We start from the raw sequence: 21,900 nt of genomic DNA on the forward strand, positions 1-21,900 counted from the left end.
TTTTCTTAACATATATTGCATTATTTGTTTCAGAGGTACAGATCTGAGATTCAACAGTCTTGCACAATTCACAGCGCTTACCAGAGCACATACCCTCCCCAGTGTCTATCACCCAGTCACCCCATCCCTCCCACCCCAGCCCCCACTCCAGCAACCCTCAGTTTGTTTCCTACAATTAAGAATTCCTCATATCAGTGAGATCATATCATACATGTCTTTCTCTGATTGACTTATTTTGCTCAGCATAATACCCTGCAATTCCATCCACGTCGTTGCAAATGGCAAGATCTCATTCCTTTTGATGGCTGCATAATATTCCATTGTATATATACCACATCTTCTTTATCCATTCATCTGTCGATGGACATCTTGGCTCTTTCCACAGTTTGGCTATTGTGGACATTGCTGCTATAAACATCAGGGTGCACGTACCCTTTCAGATCCCTACTTTTGTATCTTTGGGGTAAATACCCAGTAGTGCAATTGCTGGATCATATGGTAGCTCTATTTTCAACTTTTTGAGGAACCTCCATACTGTTTTCCAGAGTGGCTGCACCAGCTTACATTCCCACCAAGAATGTAGGAGGGTTCCGCTTTCTCCGCATCCCCGCCAACATCTGTCATTTCCTGACTTGTTAATTTTAGCCATTCTGACTGGTGTGAGGTGGTATCTCATTGAGGTTTTGATTTGGATTTCCCTGATGCTGAGCGATATTGAGCACTTTTTCATGTGTCTGTTGGCCATTTGGATGTCTTCTTTGGGAAAATGTCTGTTCATGTCTTCTGCCCATTTCTTGATTGGATTCTTTGTTCTTTGGGTGTTGAGTTTGATAAGTTCTTTATAGATTTTGGATACTAGCCCTTTATCTGATATGTCATTTGCAAATATCTTCTCCCATTCTGTCGGTTGTCTTTTGGTTTTGTTGACTGTTTCCTTTGTTTGCAAAAGCTTTTTATCTTGATGAAGTCCCAATAGTTCATTTTTACCCTTGCTTCCCTTGCCTTTGGCGATCTTTCTAGGAAGAAGTTGCTTCGGCTGAGGTCAAAGAGATTGCTGCCTGTGTTCTCCTTTAGAATTTTGATGGACTCCTGTCTCACATTGAGGTCTTTCAACCATTTGGAGTCTATTTTTGTGTGTGGTGTAAGGAAATGGTCCAGTTTCATTCTTCTGCATGTGGCTGTCCAATTTTCCCAACACCATTTGTTGAAGAGACTGTCTTTGTTCCACTGGACATTCTTTCCTGCTTTGTCAAAGATTAGTTGACCATAGAGTTGAGGGTCCATTTCTGGGCTCTCTATTCTGTTCCATTGATCTATGTGTCTGTTCTTGTGCCAGTACCATGCTGTCTTGATGATGACAGCTTTGTAATAGAGCTGGAAGTCTGGAATTGTGATGCCACCAGCTTTGCTTTTCTTTTTCAACATTCCTCTGGCTATGCGGGGTCTTTCTGGTTCCATACAAATTGTAGGATTATTTGTTCCATTTCTTTGAAAAAAGTGGATGGTATTTTGATGGGGATTGCATTGAATGTGTAGATTGCTCTAGGTAGCATTGACATCTTCACAATATTTGTTCTTGCAATCCATGAGCACGGAACGTTTTTCCATTTCTTTGTGTCTTCCTCAATTTCTTTCATGAGTATTTTATGGTTTTCTGAGTACAGATCCTTTGCCTCTTTGGTTAGATTTATTCCTAGGTATCTTATGGTTTTGGGTGCAATTGTAAATGGGATCGACTCCTTAATTTCTCTTTCTTCTGTCTTGTTGTTGGTGTATAGGCATGCCACTGATTTCTGTGCATTGATTTTATATCCTGCCACTTTACTGAATTCCTGTATGAGTTCTAGCAGTTTTGGGGTGGAGTCTTTTGGGTTTTCCACATAAAGTATCATATCATCTGCAAAGAGTGAGAGTTTGACTTCTTCTTTGCCGAATTGGATGCCTTTGATTTCTTTTTGTTGTCTGATTGCTGTGGCTAGGACTTCTGATACTATGTTGAATAGCAGTGATGATAGTGGACATCCCTGCCGCGTTCCTGACCTTAGGGGGAAAGCTCTCAGTTTTTCCCCATTGAGAATGATATTTGCTGTGGGTTTTTCATAGATGGCTTTTATGATATTAAGGTATGTACCCTCAATCCCTATACTCTGAAGAGTTTTGATCAAGAAAGGATGCTATACTTTGTCAAATGCTTTTTCTGCATCTATTGAGAGGATCATATGATTCTTTTTCTTTCTTTTGTTAATGTATCATATCATGTTGACTGATTTGCAGATGTTGAACCAACCTTGCAGCCCAGGGATAAATCCCACTTGGTCGTGGTGAATAATCCTTTTAATGTACTGTTGGATCCTATTGGCTAGTATTTTGGTGAGAATTTTTGTATCCATGTTCATCAGGGATATTGGTCTGTAATTCTCCTTTTTGATGGGGAATTTCTCTGGTTCCTAATGTCTACTAATTTAGATATACCTAAATTAGGGTTTTCATGTCAGCATATCTCATTACAGTAAGTTAACAAAGTTATCCTGAGCCTCTCCAGATACTTCTATCGGAGTAAAAAAAAAAATAAAGATGGAGCAGAGGAAGAAGTTGAACTACGTGGCAGATACAACAATGACCCCAGCCAGTTCCTTGAGGAGCTTTGTATCTGGAATGTCCTTTCAGAGTTTTCCCCAATTGAGTAAGGGTTCCCAATCTAGGGGACCATGGGGCTTCCATATTGACCAGTTATGGGATGCAGGCTTCCCCTGGGCACAAAATGTAATTTTAAGCAAACCATGCCTTTTCAGTGGAAGCCAGTTCCTGAAAAGTGATTGAGCTGTGAGTTTTCAGCAACCAATACTTGCAGTAGATGGAAAATGAGTAACTACGCTTGGCGGAAATGGTCTTTTGAACCTCAGATTCCCTCTCAGAGTACCAGCTATATTCCCGTGGAATGGTGCAATTACTGAACACTATTTTAAAAGTTCCAGCAAGACCAGCTTTTCCTTGCACAGAAAATGACTTTTCCTTGGATTGGAACCTATTTTAATAGAAAGAAATGATTTTAAACTGACTTCTCTTGCTGAAAAGACACAATTTTACTATGAAAAGAGCTCTGTATTTAGAACCAGGAAACCAGTCTTAAGTTCTATCACTTGTTTTTTGACAAGGGTGTTGATCTACATCTGTAATGATTTTTATTTGCTAATACTATTGAAGTATAAGGAAATATATTGTAAAAAAAAATCCAAGCCTAATAAAATAAATAAGATAAAAAGTTAAGGTAGCTGAATAAGAAGTCAATCAACCAACTAAGCAAGCAAATGAAATGCAAATGTAAAAATTCTCCAGTACAACTCAAATAATCCTAAAACAAATGGATGGAAAAAATATATTCATAATAGCAGCAAAAGCAATCCAATATTTAGGGAAAGCTAACAGGAAATGTGCAAGACCTATATGAGGGTAATTTTAAACCTTTATAAAAGGACATAGAAGAAAACCTAAATATATATGGAGAGGCATATATGTTCTTGGATGTAGTGCATTATAAAGATGCCATTACTAAAACTAATGATGTAATGTATGGGGATTAACATAAGAATTAAAAAAAAGATGCCATTACTTCGTAAAACTATATAAATAAGCTGAAGTTTCTGTGGTTTCTGTCTTTTATTGCATTGCAAGAAAATATTCACACTTTAATCTAATAAGAAGGTTAATTTGGGATCATCTTATAGAAAATACAAGCATGTGTGCATGTGTGCATGAAGAGAGTTAAAGGTTTCCTTCTGAAGTGAATTGTTTTCGTAAATGGATAGAGAAAAAAACATAGTGTCTTCAAATGCGAACCCTGAAGAAAACACTGTCAAGTCAGAAAATTATGAATTTTAGACCTGATCTCTAATTAGACTGTTTCTTACATTAGCAACTCCATGTGATCAAGGCCAGCATGAATAGTTGCTAGGAATTATGCATTTTTATAATCCAGGTTAATAACTTTTGGAGCAATGCCAATACTGACCAACAGTTACTTTATACATTCTCTACAACCTAATGATAACCTTATCAGGAATTTCAGAATAATCAACAGGACAGTTTGCCTGGGTTTTTGGGTTGCCATGCAATGAGCTAACTGGGGTTGTGGCTTTCTCTTCTTCCCAATAGAAAGGGCTTCCCATAGTCTCTTTTTCTGGATCAGCCCTTGCATCTTGCATGCTATTTGTATACAATTCTTCTCCCATTTTTTTGACATACAATTTCAGACAATTTGTAGCCGAGTGCACCAGACTTCTTTTACGGGAATTATGGAATGGGAGAATAAGAAGAGATTAGGGTCCCATTCCTGCAACACAGACCCATAGCACATGCAGCTAATCCAGGAGCAGGCACCCCTCTGCAGGATGGCAGATTCATGTCTTGTTCTTATGACCATCTGCTTGCTATTTTTTTCTCAATAATACTTTATTTTTCTATGATATCACTTCTAGAATGGCAAAACCCAGAATCCTTAGAGAGTATATTGTTCTGAGCAGTAAAGAGGGTTTGATTCCTTCCTGAGGGGCATGACAGATCTTATTTCTAGAACATGAATAAATCCACTCTTTGGAAGTAGGAAAACAAATAGAAGGGTAAGCAATTTCTCTTCTCTCTTTTAGATATGGACAGGCCAGTTAATTCATGCCCTACTGTATGAAGATAAGTTGAATTGCTTTCTGACTGACCCATGAGGTTTTTTCCTGACTTCTAGCACCATTTGTTTTTTTTTTTTTTCCCTGTACCTGCCAGTGAGAGGCCCTACAAGATCTCAGCGTTCTCCTAATGTCTCAGATGCTATTCCTACAGTTGCCCAGCTGCATGTATGTTCATGGTTCCCCTAAACAGCTAACATTCAACATGTACAAAACCACTATCACAAGAGAGGCCAGTGAAAATAGAGAGCAGAGCGCAGGGTTCTTTGTTGGAGCACAGAGTAACAGTGTTTCCAGCTGTATGAAGCCTCAGGTACACCTCTCCTGAAGCATAAAAGGCTTCATGCTCTTTCTTGCTGACCCTCTGCTTGGAAGCTTCCCCCTAATAAGTTGATTTTATCTTACACATGTCATTGTTGTGTTTGTCTTCCCTCATGACTACAATAGGATTTTATTATTCTAAATGTTATTTTGGAGAATAGATTAGTTTACCATTACAGTGTAACAAATTACAATGATGGCTTAAAACAGGACAGATTTACATGTTATGGCACTTTTTTTTCACATCAGAAATTTGGGCATAGCTTAGTTATAGTTTAGCTGGGTCTGCTCAGGGTCTCACAAGGCCGAAATTAAAATGCTGAACTGTATTATTATCTGGAAGCTTGTGTTAGGAAGAATTAGGTTCCAAGACCATTCAAGTTGTTGGCAGAATTCATTTGTGGCTGGTTCCTTGCTGAATGTCAGCCGGGTTCCACTCAGTTTTTGGAGGACAACATAATTCCTTACCACCAGGCCCTTTTACAATGTGGTAGATTATTTCTTCAAAGCCAGTAGTGGATTGTCTTTCAATCCAGTCTGCTGAGATGGAGTCTTATACACCATGATGTAATCATGGGAGTGATATCCCATGATCTTTGCCATTCTTTGCACTAAAAGCGAGTCACAGCTTTCTCCCTCACTTAAATGGAGGGAGTTATACAAAGCCATAAGTCATCAGGGATCAATTTAGGATGAGTCTGCCACAGAGATTAAGTATGAACAAATAGCAATACATTTTTTTAAAACAAGAAAAACAATGAGGTGTATGTTGTCCTATTTTACATCAAAATATGCCATAGGATATTTTTTCCAGATGGCAAAGCCTGCTTTTATTTTTTCCCAGTTTTTTGTTTGTTTGTTTCAAGCTTTTATTTAAATTCTAGTTAGTTAACATATAGGGTAATATTGGTTTCAAGAGTAGAATTTAGTGATTCATCACTTACATATAACACCGAGTGCTCATCCCAACAAATGCCCTCCTTAATACCCATCACCTATTTAGCCCATCCCTTGCCCACCTCCCTCCATCAACGCTCACTTTGTTCTCTGTAGTTAAGAGTCTCTTATGGTTTACTTCCCTTTTTTCTTTTCCTTTTTACCTTCCCCTATGTTTATCCATTAGTGAAGTCATGTGATTTGTCTTTCTCTGACTGACTTATTTTGCTTAGAATAATACACTCTAGTTCCATCCATGTCACATTTTTCACAGAGCTAGAACAAACAATCCTAAAATTTGTATGGAACCACAAAAGACCCCTAATAGACAAAGCAATCTTAAAAAAGGAAAACAAAGCTGGAGGCATTACAATTCCAGACTTCAAGCTATATTACAAAGCTATAGTGATCAAGACAGTATGGTACTGGTACAAAAACAGACACATGGATCAATGGAACAGAACAGAAAACCCAAAAATGGACCCACAACTGTATGGCCAACTAATCTTCGACAAAGCAGGAAAGAATATCCAATGGAAGAAAGTTTCTTCAACAAATGGTGTTGGGAAAACTGAACAGCAACATGCCGAAGAATGAAACTGGACCACTTTCTTACACCATACACAAAAATAAATTCAAAATCGATGAAAGACCTACATGTGAGACAGGAAACCATCAAAATCCTAGAGGAGAACATAGGCAGTAACCTCTTTGACATGGTCTGTAGCAACTTCCTACTAGGTATGTCTCCTAAGGCAAGGGAAACAAAAGCAAAAATAAATATTGGGATTTCATCAAGATAAAAACCTTCTGCACAGTGAAAGACTAAAAGGCAACTTTTGGAATGGGAGAAGTTATTTGCAAATGACACATCTGATAAAGAGTTAGTATCCAAAATCTATAAAGAACTTATCAAAATCAACACCCCAAAAATAAATAATCCAGTTAAATAGGCAGAAGACATGAACAGATTTTTTTCTCCAAGAAGACATACAATTGGGTAACAGACACATGAAAAGATGCTCAACATCACTCATCATCAGGGAAATAGAAATCAAAATGACAATGAGATACCACCTCACACCTGTCAGAATGGCTAAAATTAACAACACAGGAAACAACAAATGTTGGCAAGGATGCAAAAAAAGAGAAACCCTCTTAACACTGTTGGTGGGAATGAAAATTGGTGCAGCCACTCTGGAAAACAGTATGGAGGTTCCTCAAAAATTTAAAAATAGAACTACCCTACAACCCAACAATTGCACTACTGGATATTTACCCAAAGGATACAAAAATACTGATTTGAAGGGGCACATGCACCCCAATGTTTATAACAGCATTATCAACAATAGCCAAATTATGGAAAGAGCCCAAATGTCTATCGACTGAAGAATGAATATGGAAGATGTGTTATATATAATGGAATATTACTCAGCCATCAAAAAGAATGCATTCTTGCCATTTGCCATAGGATTTCACCAATTAATTTACTGTGGTAAAGCAATGGAAGCAGGAAAACAAGAGGGGTAATGGGACAGAATCGACAGTCCATAAGTAGATTTACATTTATCTTGATATATGGAATAAAGAAAAAAATAACTATTAACTAATGATGTTGGGATAATTAAGATACCACAATGGGGAAAGCAGTAAGTTAAAGCTTATCTTACAAGTAAAAAGACTGTTACTGTTTATAATAAAATTACTAATGCTGATGCAAGTTAAAAGAGAGATTAATTTGAAAAGAAATATTTGGAATCAAATATGGAGTAGCAGCTTATATGACCTGCTATCACTCATATGAATATTTCCATGTGGACCTATGATTCATTTTTCCCTCTAGGTTTTTCAGTGTGAGAGTCCACATCTACTCCATTCAGAGGATTTTACACATAAGAATATATTTCATTTTCTTATGTTATTTTATAAAGAGCTTCTTGTTAATCTGGACATTTATTTTGGACCACTTTATTTTTGTCCTTCTTATATCATGTCTTAAACCTAGTTACTTCTCTTCTATTTTATGACACAGAATTACATGAATTAAAGACTGTTATTCTATAAAGTTTTAAATGTTCATGAGAGTTGTTTGAGTACAAAGCACTAGAAAAAAATGTTCTATGGAATACTTTTGATACATTATAGAGGTGGTCCTAGAAGGGATTCAATCAACTGATAATCTCCTGAATGTTTATTTTTTGCTCTTATTGCTGATTCCTTTTGAGTGCAATTTATTCTGACATAATTATTAAACTATAATTAAACTATAATTTGTCCAAATATGAGGTATGATAGAATAGCTATTCTTTCTTTGAACATGATGGACTTTATTATATTCAGTGGAAAATGCTTCCTGCATAAGATCAAGAAAATCTCACTGAGTGTCTTAAAAAAATCCTATCGATACGCATTAGTTCTCATTAGTTTTTTAGTTCATTTAGTTCATTTAGTTCATTAAGCACTTACTAGTCCCACTGCTCACTCTATTCCAGTCAATCTGAGCACATGATGCCCTCTCCCACATCATATGCATTCACAACATCTCTCTCACACACACCTTACTTGTGCAGAAAAATCACATACATATATTTATACACACATAATCAAAGACTCTCACTTTTTTAAATGTAGTTGAAAGGGAACAAAGATATGCAAAAACTCTGAGGTAAGGATATTCTTTGTAACCAAAAGCCAAGCTGTATATGACTGCTAGAAGCAGAAGAAATCAAGTTTTTTAAAGGGCACAAATAAGCAATGAGGGTACTACCTTTTACAAAACCTTTTACAAAACAGGCCACGTTGCAGGCCATGTTCATCTCTGTGAATCCAATTATCTATTTGTCTTTCAAACTTCTCAAACTGAAAATAAAGAAAAACAAAGCCACCAAGGGTAAAACCTTACTTATCATCTATGGACTATACAAATTAGACACAAAAGATCATTTAAAAAATATCAACGCTCTCAAAAGCATTCCATCAGAAAAAATATTTAGAAATCAGCAGTGAATTAAATCAATGGTCCTGTCAAACTGATGAAGGAATTGTATGCTCTGTTTTCATGACAAACACATCATTAGTGTACATACATTTGAACTGATTATTTCATTCAGCACAAGGGACTTTAGGGTTAGAGTTATATAAAAACTCAAATACACTTGATGTTTCCCAAATATCATGCTTTGTGTGGCCTAATCAAGATTTCATCAAATGTTTTATTAAGCTGTGTCACAAGAACCCAGCTGAAGCCAGATGATCCCTTATTATTAAGCAAAAGTAAATTGCATTCCTTTTTGGTCTGAATTTCAATGAAACGGTTCCTAAAATACTTGGGAAATATACAGAGGTCACTTGTAATACCACCAAAATGCTACAGTGCATTCATGTAGCAGGAGAGCTGGAAGAAATGATGAAGTGTAGAAGTGGGAGTTTAGTGAAAGAAATCAGATATTATGCATATACAAGTATCTGCATATCACGAATTATTAGGGAAAGATGGATGAACTCTTACTACAGTTTTATATTTATCCCATTTCTGGTGCAACCACAAAATCAAGGAAATAGTGAGCCAATTATTGTTAAAAAGCAGGTAAATGATTTTTTTTTTTTTGCCTATTTTTAATTTATTTCTTTTAAGACCACCTCCTTGCAATTTCCAGAGAGAAAATACAAAACAAGAAACAGACTTCGTTTCAAATACATAAACAGTGTGCTGGAGTTTAAAGCGTTACTGATAACATTGTTACAGAAGAATGTCAGCTTACTCCAGGGCACTTCAGTATTCCTGAGGAATAAACATGATTTCTCTTTTCCTCCCACTGGGATGTTCTCAGGTGCAAGTCACTGCTCCTGCTCTTTGACGTATTTTCCGTGTAGAAGATATGGAGCCTGGAAATCATGCTGACAATTGGAGTAGGCCATTCCCAATCCCATGCCAGAACCAAAGGCTAATGGCCACATTCTTCTTTTAAAGAAGGTAAGTGAGAAAACAAGTCCTAATCCAAAACCAGTACCTATTTTCACGACCAAATTCGCCATGCACCGGTCCCACTTCCTGCCGAGCTCTGAATCCGACATGTTCCCCACCCGCAGCTCCTGCTTTTCTTAAGGTCGCCCCCCCCCCCAGGTGAATGGTTTTTTAAGGTAAGTTCAATTATCGTTTATGTGAAACATCTTGAAAATTAAAAATACCTTCTTTTTCTTTTTCTTGAGAGAGAGAGAGCAAGCATGTGCGTGAATGGGGTGTGGAGGGGCAGAGGGAGAGGGAGAGGAAATCTCAGGCAGACTTCACAGCCAGCACAGAGCCTGATGTGGGGCTTGATCTCATAACCCCGAGATTGTGACCTGAGCCAAAATCAAGAGTCTGACGCTTAACCGAATGAGCCACCCAGATGCCCCTAAAAATGCCTTCTAATATAAAACTATATACTAATGATGTCAAAAAGATAATATTTTAACAAAATCATTCTAAGCTCTAGAGAACGTTCAAAATTGAAGTTCTATGCAAAATCCTGCAAGTCAGGATCATGTATAACTATGTAACCCAGTCTGTCTCGGACAGTCACATTTTATGCCAGGTGTTATGCTGTTATTATTAATTATGTTCCTTTTCACTCTCTAAGTGCTTTTATTTAGCTTATAATAAATTGTGTGGCCATTTTTTTCTCAATTCTAATTAATATAGATAGGATACAGCAGTGTTCTTTCTACTGACCATGAGAGCAATAAGTCCTCATTGTCTTGTTTCAAGATTATTTTGCCTCCTCCCATCTTTCCCTCATAGCCCAGAGCCAACACAAATATCTTGATATTCCCAGAACATTATGCTAGTTCCTTATATGGATGGAGTTTGCTAATTATACCTGATGAGCAAAGGTCCAAACACTTCTATAGGAAGCAGACATGCCACATGGTGATAATAAGCACCCGCCAAGGCCTTTTACATTGGAGAAATTTCTAGAAGTTCAGTAGTCCAGGCCATGTTGCAGTATTCCCTCTGAAATGAAATACAAGCTTCTGTACTATGTTTTCTCACCATGAAACAAAGTTTCTTGGTGGACTTCTTTGCATTTGGGAGGCAACACTTGTCACATTTGGATGTGAATTGCTGATCAATTTATTGAGTAACATGAAAGGCTTTTTGAGAGGGGCTCAGAGGAAGAAAGGGCTCTCCCAAAGATCTTTATACTGTGATTTCTCTATACTGTGGTGTAAGCAACCCTGCCAGTTGACCATAGTGACACAGTATCCCACGTTGCTTACAATGTCTGTAGCAGTAAGCATGCTTTATAACACCTCTGGCAAGTCTTAGTTAGAGAAACACTTGGAAACCTCTAGGGTTTTAGAGCAACGTGGTGTCTTCTGCTAACAATCACTCTTCAATTGAGAAGCAGTCCCAAGCTTACTAACTGATAGAAAATAAAGGTCTCTGAACCACTAAGTATGTGATCTGGTCTCACTGCCATGAACAGGATGATATTTAAATGAAATCACCAAATCTAAACTCTGTCAGGAGAATTCTATCACTAAATGGGAATGGTATCTTTAACATTAGCCAAAAACAAATTCAGAAAGTGAAAGTAAATCACATCTGGGTGGCTTTTGTGTGCACCACTTTTGCTTTGCTACCTTTCCCTCAACTCATACCAATGAATTGTGATGAGAAAAAAAAAAATGCAAGCCTCCTTTGTCTGTGGTTCTTCATGATGTTCTAACATGGATAGAGAAAAGCTGTGTCAGTACAGCTTTACTAAAGAGTGCCTCTAAAAGACAGTAATAAAAGAAATCTCGGTGGATAGAAATGTGAACAGCATATCAATCTTAACTTATGGAGAATAGCTAATGAGTTAGATAAGAAGCTTGGAAAAACCAAGATTGAAGATTATTGACAAAGAGATCTGGGTAAGGCAAATGGGAAGAATTAATGGTGAATTTAAGTGTACCTCAAACATGCTCAAAAATCATATGGATTTAGATGACCCATTGTGTGAACCTTAGGCTTTTTGCCATCCCAGTATTCAATGAATGGGTTCAAGTGATCCAAGTGCCATAACTGCAGGGACAGAGGTTATACATGAGCTCAAAAGTCTGGAATTCCTCTCATCAAGGCTTGTCTTTATATATCTATTGCTAAGTGCTTAACCTACTTTAGTAGAGACCAACATTGAACCCTTACATGACACCATTCTCCAGGAAGATTAATCAGTCTGATGACAAATCAATACTCTGGAGGCTTTCTACCATGGAGGGGGCAGTTGTGTTTTGTTTTGTGTCTTTCATGGGAATAGAGACATAATATAAATATGGATTTGCCTTTCTTGTCTATAACACTGTGTCAAAAATACCATCTGCAGACTTTTGGAATGCCTGAGATAACACTATGATATTCGATAAAATATTACTTCTGACAAAGAAACTAATTTTACAGCAAAATAACCATGACAATAAACTCACTCCCATAGAATTGATTGGTCAAATTAAATATTCCAGATGTCAGAATCAATAGGCTTTACAGAATCATATACTGAAAGCTCTTGTGACTCCTGGGAGCTAACACTTTGTGGAGTTGAGGTACTGGTCTACAAAAGATAATATATACTTTGAACCAGTTACAAATATGTGGTATAATTTTCCCAAGAGGTAGAATTTTATCTAAGAATCAAAGGAATAGAAGTGGCAAATGTCCTCTCACTAATACATATAATGGCTAACTTAGAAAATGTCTTCTTCCCGTTTCTCTGCCATTGGGTTCAATGGTCCTAGTTCCTGAGGGAGAAAGACTTCATTCAAGGAACAAAGCCATAATTCTACTAAGTCAAAAGATGAGATGTCCTATTGGCCTATTAGATTTCCCTATAACTGTGAACCAACTGTGAGTCAACAGATTTTCCTATAACTGTGAACCAACAGATTTTCCCAGAAAAGGGTTAATCTACTGTCTGTGGTGATGGATCCTGATTATTGAGGAAACTGGGTTGATGTGAAATAATGGATCAGGGCGAACCATGTCCAGGGTACTTCTTAGAATTCACTAGTTCAATAATAAGCACAAATGAAAAAAAGTTGCAGTATGATAAAGGCAGAATTATTAAGACCTCACATCCTTACAGAATGAAAGTTTGGGTCAACCCATCAGATACAGAACTTCAATCAAATGAAATATTGGTAGAGGGTCAAGACACATTAAATGGAGATGAAAAAAAACCTCTTGCTTAGCTACATAGCTAGTAGAGCTGCTATGCATATTTTGTGTTATCCAATTTTGTCTTTTTGTCATCTTGTATAAGGAATGCTAGATTTACAATTAAAATTTCAGTTGGGAGTATTACTGAATTGATACCACCCTTCCTGAAAGGTGGCTGACCTCTGTGTGTGTAGCCTCTATGTCCTCTGTATTAGAATTTGAGAACTTCTGAACAAAGGATAAGAATGGAGACTTAAGGCAAAAAGAGCAAACTCTGCTGGGCCTTCTTATTTTACTGACAACCTCCATCCTTTCTCCCACTCTTCTCTGCTTTGCTCTGAGTCCCCAGAGGCTAACGTCTTTGGGTTGTATCAGCCAGGTTCTCCTGATGGTTCGTGGTTGGATTTGGCTAAGGGGGAGGCATCAAAAGACAGTAAAAGTTGAGAGAGAAAAGAATGTTGAGGTATTTTTTTCTGCTCCTGACATCCCCCATTAATCCCAGCTATGTTTGTTAGATCCTCCAACCTCACTCCTGCTATTTGATCCTCCTCTATATGGTTTCAGTACTATGTTATGCTAGCTTTATCTCCCCCCACCTCAACCTGTTCTTTAAGCTTTATGGGTTACAAGAGTTTTACCATCCCTCATTTATTTCCTTAACCTTGACCACACTTTTGTAAACAGTCCCCTTTTAAAAGTTTCTTCATCTTAACTGTTTGTAATGAATTCTGTTTTCTACCCTCACTAACTCTGATCCAGATGAATTCTCAATTTATGTACACAGGGACCCATAACTATTTTCTTTTAATTCCCATCCAACTTAGCATAATGCTCAACCATCTGCAAAACACTGCATTAATGTTAAATGAATGAATGAATGAGTGAGTGAATTAATTTATTAGAGTTGTGTAATGTAACTGGGAGACCTCATCTTGCTATAATACCAGGAACATGCATATAGGGATATGCAGCTCCAAAAGATTATTAATCTTCCTCATAAGAGTATCCCTCTGGCCGAAAGGTAAAAGCAGATTATTGGTACATTAGCAATCACAAATCCCTAAGTGACTTCTACTGATGATAGCCCAAGTAAAAGCCTGAATTATTGTGCAATTTAATGGTCTGAGAAACATGAGACAGAGAATGATCAGGATATTTTAAATACCTTCTATTAATGTAACTATTTCTTTAAATATGTGAGGATTATAGTATATGTATGAAGATCATTTTACTGGTTAAAATTTAAATTTAATTGCCCAATATAACGCTCCTGGCATGTTGTAGGACCAAGACTAACATGTAAGTCTTTTGTCAATTATTCTGTGCCATTCCTTGAAAAAACATTTTTACAATTTGACATACGTGGTTACCCATTCATTTCATGTTACATTGGTTAATTGTATCAAAACAATTGCTATACTATGAGGTTTATAGGTAAGTGGAAAAATGTATACAGATTTTTCATTTATATATGATTCTGAGTACAGAAGAGATAAATTGGATCTAAACTGAGACTGAATCAGACAATAATGGTGAGAAGACCAAACAAGCCAGACCCATATCTCTGAATTATTGTCTATCCTACAGTTTTATTCTTTGGGACTCTGAAAGTCATGGTATATGCAGTTGTTTAATTATGAGCATCTCAAGGTGAAGTAATATTACTCCCTTTTATAATAGTGCAGAATAAAGGTTATAGATGTTTTATGATGAGATATTTTAGGAAATAGTCTGATAGCCATTCTGGTAAAGAATATGCTAGTGCTTTCAACCAGAAGGAATCAGTTGGGTCCAGTATCTTTAAAATAGTGGGAAAACTTTGGATTTCTGACTCATTTAATAATAACATAAGCTGTAATTAGTCATGTCTGATCACTGTCACTGGTCTATTAACTGGTTTTATCAGAATGTTATAGTTACATAAGATAATTGCATAATGACATAATTATGTAACAGTTGCATCAGTGATTTTACATTTTATTTCATTTTTTAAGTGATTTTACATTTTAATAATTATTCACATACAAGATTTAAGAAATTTCAAGAATCAAAAAAATCTGTAGTCTCTAAAGTGTACCAACATACTTCATTGTGATTAAGTTTCTTTTCAAATTTTCTTTATTCTTTCTGTTCTGATACCATTAAAGTCATAGGAATTGTTTGTCTCGTGCAATTGTCTGAGATACTGTTAGGCATAATGCTGTGCCTATGATGTTTTCAATATTTAGCCCATTATATTCAGCTGGGTATATATATAATTCATTATATTTTTATAGCAGTACATTAGGAAGCATACATTCCTTCATGTAGTGAGCTTCATCAAAATGGAATAAAAGTATAGTATCAGATTAATTACTAGCACCACCCCACTGGAATGGTCTCATGCAAAGGATTTGTGCCCAAAATAAAAAAAACAACATGAGGTAGATTGCGTGTTCTGAATTATATCTAGGACTGCACTCGTTTGTTCATTAAAAAACATCTTTACAATCCAACTGTTATTCTTTTCCCTATATTTAAAAATTTGACTTAAAATGTAAAATATTAGATGTCATATAGCAATCAAAGGCAGATACATTTTAGTTTTAATAGAAGCATTGTTCAATATATTACTTAACATCTCAGATGAAAATAAAGAGTTTCTAAGTTAACGGTTCATGTATATTTTCAGGAATCTTTCAGTCAATAGGAGGAAAATGCTGACAAAATTGTTGTAACAAATTATAGAATTACTGAAAAGTTTTTCTTATGCCAGTCATTTTTTAAACTGTTCTATAAACATCCATATATGTATTGTATTTGTTTTAAATAAAGCTTCACAACTCCATGGTTTTTGTCCCTTCCTCAAAAGGATCTTTAAATTTCTGATGATTTCCAGAATCTGATAAATTAGGTCACTTATGACACTATCTACAGAAGAACAGGTACTTTACTTTTTTGGTTCTTTTGAGGGTGATATTCTTGTATATCATGACCTTTTTTGTAAGTCATTCATGTATTCAATAAGAAGTATCTATTCATCAAAATGGTGGGACATCATTGTTTAAGAATAAGTGCAGTTTCCATGGTTACCTTGTATCTTCATCATGTAACACTAAGATAAATGTTCTTATTTCTTAGAGTGGTATTATTTACAAAGAGTAAGTCTATGTAGGCAGATTTTAGAATTTTGTCATATTTCTCACATTAAGTTTTTATTCATTAAAAATACCACAGCAAAGGGGTGCCTGAGTGGCTCAGTCGGTTAAGCATCCAAGTCTTGGTTTTGGCTCAGGTCATGATCTCAGGGTCATGAGATCAAGCCCCATGTCCGGCTTTGTACTCAGCATAGAGTCTGCTGGAGATACTCTGTCTCCCTCTCCCTCTGCCCCTCCCCCACCCATGCTCACTCTCTCTCTCTCTCTTTCTCTCTCTCTCTCTAAAATAAGTAAATCTTTTAAAAAATACTACAGCAAATACTTGAAAATTGTATTTTAGATGTGATTTGATTATGGGTTCCTTTCTCTCAAAAATGGGTAGAGTTTGCTGAATCCATTATGTAAGTCTTATTAGATCAAATTCAAAATTTTTAATCTGTCGTTTTATTTCCTGACTCCTTATCTGTTCAACATTATCTCTCATATTTTTCCAAGATAGGTCCATTTCTCCAATCAGGTGGTTCTTCTCAAAAAAGAAAAAAATTCTATTCTTAATGAATTTTATCCTTATTCTTTTCTCTTATTTAACATGGCTTGCAATCTTACCTCCAGCATTGTAAATTTCACCAGTGACCCTTCCTTGTAGAATTACCTTTTCAATGAAGCTTCTTGCAGCCTAAGTCCTTAAAGTGTCACAAAAAAATGACTTATCAAATCACTGACTTAATCTGACTTCTGGCCAAGCATTGCAACTTTTTCATGCTGACTGAGGTAGCAGCTGTTTTTAGGACCTCCAAATGCAGTATTCAGGTTCATAACACTGCAACTGATTGCCCACTCCCTCTGGAACAGGAAGAAGGCTATGGTATTTATCCACCAACTAGTGTTGGACAGAGCCCAGGTACATTAACACCCTGGCACTTCTCACGTTCCTAAGTGTGAGCATACTTCTCTAGTAAGGCAGAGCCTTCAAAGAACTGCAGGTACGTGGGATAGGACACCATCAAGTAGGTAGGCAAACTTGACATGAGGTGGTTCTTCACATGGGCCTACTCTGAGGCATATTTTAGGCAGTTTCCCAAAGTCCCCAGGGGAATCGAGTCAAATTCCTCAAAAATGGCTTTTGGAATTAGATAAACCAGAGTTTCAATTTTGGGTCTAATACTTGTGAGGTGAATTCTGATTGTCATTTATATTAATAGTAATATTTATCATACTATAGGGATGTTGTTGGGATACAATGCAGATGTAAACCTAGATTTATATTTGAATTCATGATTTGGCCAGTATGGCAACTACTGTATCTTCAGTCTGATGCCTAAGACTGTTCCTCCTCTTCTCCCTCTGATTTCTCTGGACAGGGACTAGTGAGCTGAAAGTTTACTTCTAGCACTTAAAGCTCAAATGTAATTGTGATCTTATAAGAGGAATATGTACCACAAATTGGATCTCAAGCAATCACCCGAGGTAGGGCAAGAGAGTCCAGCTCTCTTCTTAGCTGAACTGCTGCAAAAATGACCTTCAGTAAGCTAGTCAACCTTTTTATTCATTAGCTTCTCTCTTGTCAAAGTAAGTAGCTAAGAATATATGACTACAAATCATGCGTGACCACAGTAAAGAGAAATGGAAAAATTAAAACCCTAAGAAATAGAGATTACTGCAGAAATATTCTATGTATGTAGAAATTTTAATTGTCTACAATGTTTTCTTTGTGACTGAGCTTGAATGGGTGATGCTCAGGTGTTTTGTCAGTTTTTGGTTTGTTGCTTATTTTAGTCTCATGCAAGACTGTTTCACAAAATAGATTAGATTTTATGATACCTTTCCACTTAAAGGAAGCAGATAGTTACATGGCTGGTTTCACCTAATGGAAAGATTTATTGTCATGCTGAAGTGAAAATGTGATAAATGTATTTCCTAATTCAACCTTTTCCCAATCTGCATATTTCATATTTCAATCAAATCCAAATGACTACCAAGCAATGATTTTATGCACTTGAATTACATCAACAATGGTAGAAGTATAAATATTAAGAAGATCAAGCTATAAGTAAAATGACTTATTAGTTCTAGGAACCAACTACTTGACTTTTGCATTATTACAGTGAAATTAAAAAAAAAATACAAAAACTGCCAATTCTTTCAGAGATGAAATCTAATGTGTATCATCCCTAAATAAGAAAGAAAAATTAGCATAAATTTATAAAGTAAGGAAAGAAATTACATAAGTTCAAATATCACTGAATTACTGTATTCTTTACCATTTTGTATTTTTCTTCCTTACCTTCATCTACTATTCACTGAATCATGATTAGCATTGCCCAAAACTCAGGTTATTGATTCTCTATGAGAAGTTTATTCTTCTGATGGGGGTCTGGACAAGACATAAGGTAATGTTGATTGTAAAAAAGGAAGGTCGAAGTTAGTACACCTGCTGTAGAAACAAGAGGAAGAGTATATGTACAAAATTATTAATTAACATGTATTTAAAATCAGTAAATACCATAATATACTGTTATACAAGGAGAAATGAAACTAGGAGACTAGGAAGTTGTGTAATTGGCTGGGTCCTGTTGATACCTAGTTTCCTGGTTTCACTTCCTTATCCTAAAAATAGGTTTGGAATTAGATGATCTGGAAGGTTCCTTTAAACACTATGATTCTATGATTCTTCTTTATTGTTATTCATTTGCTGTGGCAAATTCATTAATAGACTCATGTTAATTTAGCTTTGAGAAGAGACTATCAATCTGTCCAGGTTAATGGAGAGGCTAGAATCAGTGAAAGAAGACTCCTTTTATAGGCCTGTCAAGTCCTGACTATTTAAATCTTACATATAAGATTTTCTCACAGGGAAAGTAGATATTTACAAAGACATTTTCTCCTGGGATTTTACTGTTTACTGTTTACTGTTTCAAATTCTTAAACAAAAAATTATTAAAAAGCCTTCATCCTGAGAAACTTGTGACCAAAAGGGATCACTTTGAATCATATCTGACAATTTGTAGCTACGATTCTGAGGTCTGTTCCATCCAGTCAACTGCTTATTAATACTATCCCTAGTAGATCTACTTCAGTGTTTATATTTAGAAAAAAAATCTAGACAATGCCATGTAGTATAAAGTTAATTGTTAATATAAATATTTGAAAAGAGTTTCAAATGATAACAAGTATTTTCTTTTATTCAACTTGCTTGTTAATACATTAATAAATTTATCAAGTAATTGTGAAATTCTAAATTTCTGTACTTCAACTCTGTAAACACTGAAATAAATGAAATCTGATTTAGTAACACCCTGAAAATTAAACTTTTAAGTCTCTTAACAATTGAGATTCAAAAATAATCCAGATGAGATTAACAAATGCTTAGCATTTTATAATGCTCCACATAAAATCAACAATTATGACATCTTGTGATTTTCATCTTCAAAAAAGCGATGAGACCAACTAAATTTTGTCTGAGTATGTTTAAAGAAAAAAGGACGACACTTTTTCACAGAGTAAGAGAAAAAATAAGTCAAAAGATATTAGGTAAAGCACAGTGTACTTTTAAAAGTTGCCATAACACAGCATTAAGTTATATTTTCAAAACCTAAATTGAAAAAAAGACAAGGCAAAATGAGAATCATTCAGTTGGAAAAAAGTACATAACAAAGCATCCAGCATCAATTCTTGTACCCACCTGCCTCTTATTTTATTAATTTCAGTATAAACACTGAGGAGCCCTGAGATGTGTAAACAATGAAAAATGTTGATTTGGTAAAGTTATTGAGGAGTTTCAGCCACTTTATAAGCAAGTTCTTAGTTTATTATTTATTTATCCTCTGTACAACTGGGCATTTAGATCTACTAACACACAAACATAACCAACCAAAACAACAATGACAATAGTAAAACCCAAAAAATTAAGATCTCCCTAATGTGGCTTTAAAAATTTGTACAAACTATTATGTGTGTGAGTGTAAAGGTATAGAAATCTGGAAATTATAAAAGATAAAATGATACAGTTTTGCATATTACATCAAGAATAACAAAATGTAAATTAGTAAATAACTCTTAAAAGACACTGAATTTAATTCTCCACTTCAATTCCAAAATTACTCAGAAAGAGATACTAAGGATTTTACAACTTAAAAATGATTTCATTTATGTAACAGTTCCTTTTATATATAAGGGGTCTCTATACATAGGTCTCACTCTAAACTTCAGCAACAAAAGATTTTTTTCAAAATATCATGTGTGATTGAAAGATTATATAGAGTCTGATAAGTTATTTACATGTTCCTTAATGAAGGCATACATTGATTACAAGGCAGCAGACAATATAACGTCAAGCAAAGAAGGGGGAAAAAAAGAAGTGAGAAGACTTACCTTTCTTCTCATTTTCTAAGCAGCACTGGAGAACAGAGCAAAAGGAAATGGATACCTTTGTCTTAGGTTCATGGATTAAATGGTGCTTCTTAAAACCATAATTTGATGTTTGTGTTTATAACAAAGAAGAACAACAAAGAAAAAAGCCCTAAAAGCATTCCTCAATTCTCATAGCCTTAAGGAGTCAACAAAGATTACCTAACTAAAATAAATAAATGAAAAAAAGAAAACCCTTGGCAAGAGTTGGTATTATGGTTATGACTATGCACAAGCTCTGAATTATGTTAAATAATTTTGTTAACTAGCATCATGTCTTAGTGTATATTTACTACTAGTAAAGCAGTTCCATCAGCATTGCTTACATCTCTTTATGCCCAATGCATTTAGAAAACATCACTGTTTGCAATACCATGACTCTCCAACTACAATTGTCAGAATGTTGCTACAATATTCATCTGACTAGCAGGGAAGACACTTAAAATAAAAATAGTGGTAACTTATGGTTACTGAATGCTTAGTTGAATATGCAGCACCGTAAAATTTTCATTCATTGTTGGAGAGGATGCATAATAACCAGAACACCTGGGGCTTTAGTTCAATGCTGGTGGAAATATAAAATGGTACAAACCACTCTGGAAAAACAGTTTGGCAGTTTCTTAAAGGTTAACCATATACTTATTACATGGCCTAGCAATTCAACTTTTGGTTTTTACCTAGAGAAAGGAAAACTTATATTCATAGAAATACTTGAACATGAATTTTCATAGTAGTTTTATTTGTAATACCCCACACTTGAAAAAATTCAAATAGCCATCAAGAGGTGAATAAACACAGTGGAAAAAGGCTGAACAATAAAGAGTGGAGTACTGCTATATATAAGCAACAAAATGGATGCATAAGCAACGTGTTGATTCTCAAAATCATCATGCTGAGCAAAAGTTGCCAAGCACAAAAGAATATAGATTCTATGATTCCATTAATTTCAAATCCTAGAATAGGAAAAACTAATCAATAGTGACAGAAAGCAGATCCATGGTTGTCTGGGGCCAGTGATCTTGGGAAGATTTACTCCAAAGGGCAGTGGTGAACTCTTTGATGGCTGTGTTTTATATCTGCCTTTGGTCAGACTGCACAGGTGTATACATTTGCTGAAGCCCAGGGAAAAGCTCTCCACTCAAAATAACTGTTTATTTTTTGTAAAACATACCTCAATAAAGTTAGTTTTAAAAACTGAATTATTTTAATGGGATTTCTTTCTAAAAGAAGTATGACTATTTAT

General features: G+C 35.6%; 1 protein-coding gene across 1 annotated transcript; it reads right to left on the reverse strand.

Moving 5' to 3' along the window:
* Positions 1-9,533: 9,533 nt before the first annotated feature.
* Positions 9,534-10,030, reverse strand: LOC110580058 (MICOS complex subunit MIC10-like). The gene has a single exon (XM_044920109.1). It carries the CDS (start codon positions 10,005-10,007, stop codon positions 9,771-9,773), a length of 237 nt encoding a protein of 78 aa, XP_044776044.1. The 5' UTR covers positions 10,008-10,030; the 3' UTR covers positions 9,534-9,770.
* Between the last annotated feature and the right edge of the window lie 11,870 nt (positions 10,031-21,900).

The sequence above is a fragment of the Neomonachus schauinslandi genome, chromosome 12 (assembly GCF_002201575.2).
Source record: "Neomonachus schauinslandi chromosome 12, ASM220157v2, whole genome shotgun sequence".
In the NCBI taxonomy this organism is placed as follows: domain Eukaryota; kingdom Metazoa; phylum Chordata; class Mammalia; order Carnivora; family Phocidae; genus Neomonachus; species Neomonachus schauinslandi.

Bases quoted from the DNA above. Each gene is read 5' to 3' on its own strand.
- LOC110580058 (XM_044920109.1), bottom strand. From the start codon at position 10,007: ATGTCGGATTCAGAGCTCGGCAGGAAGTGGGACCGGTGCATGGCGAAT.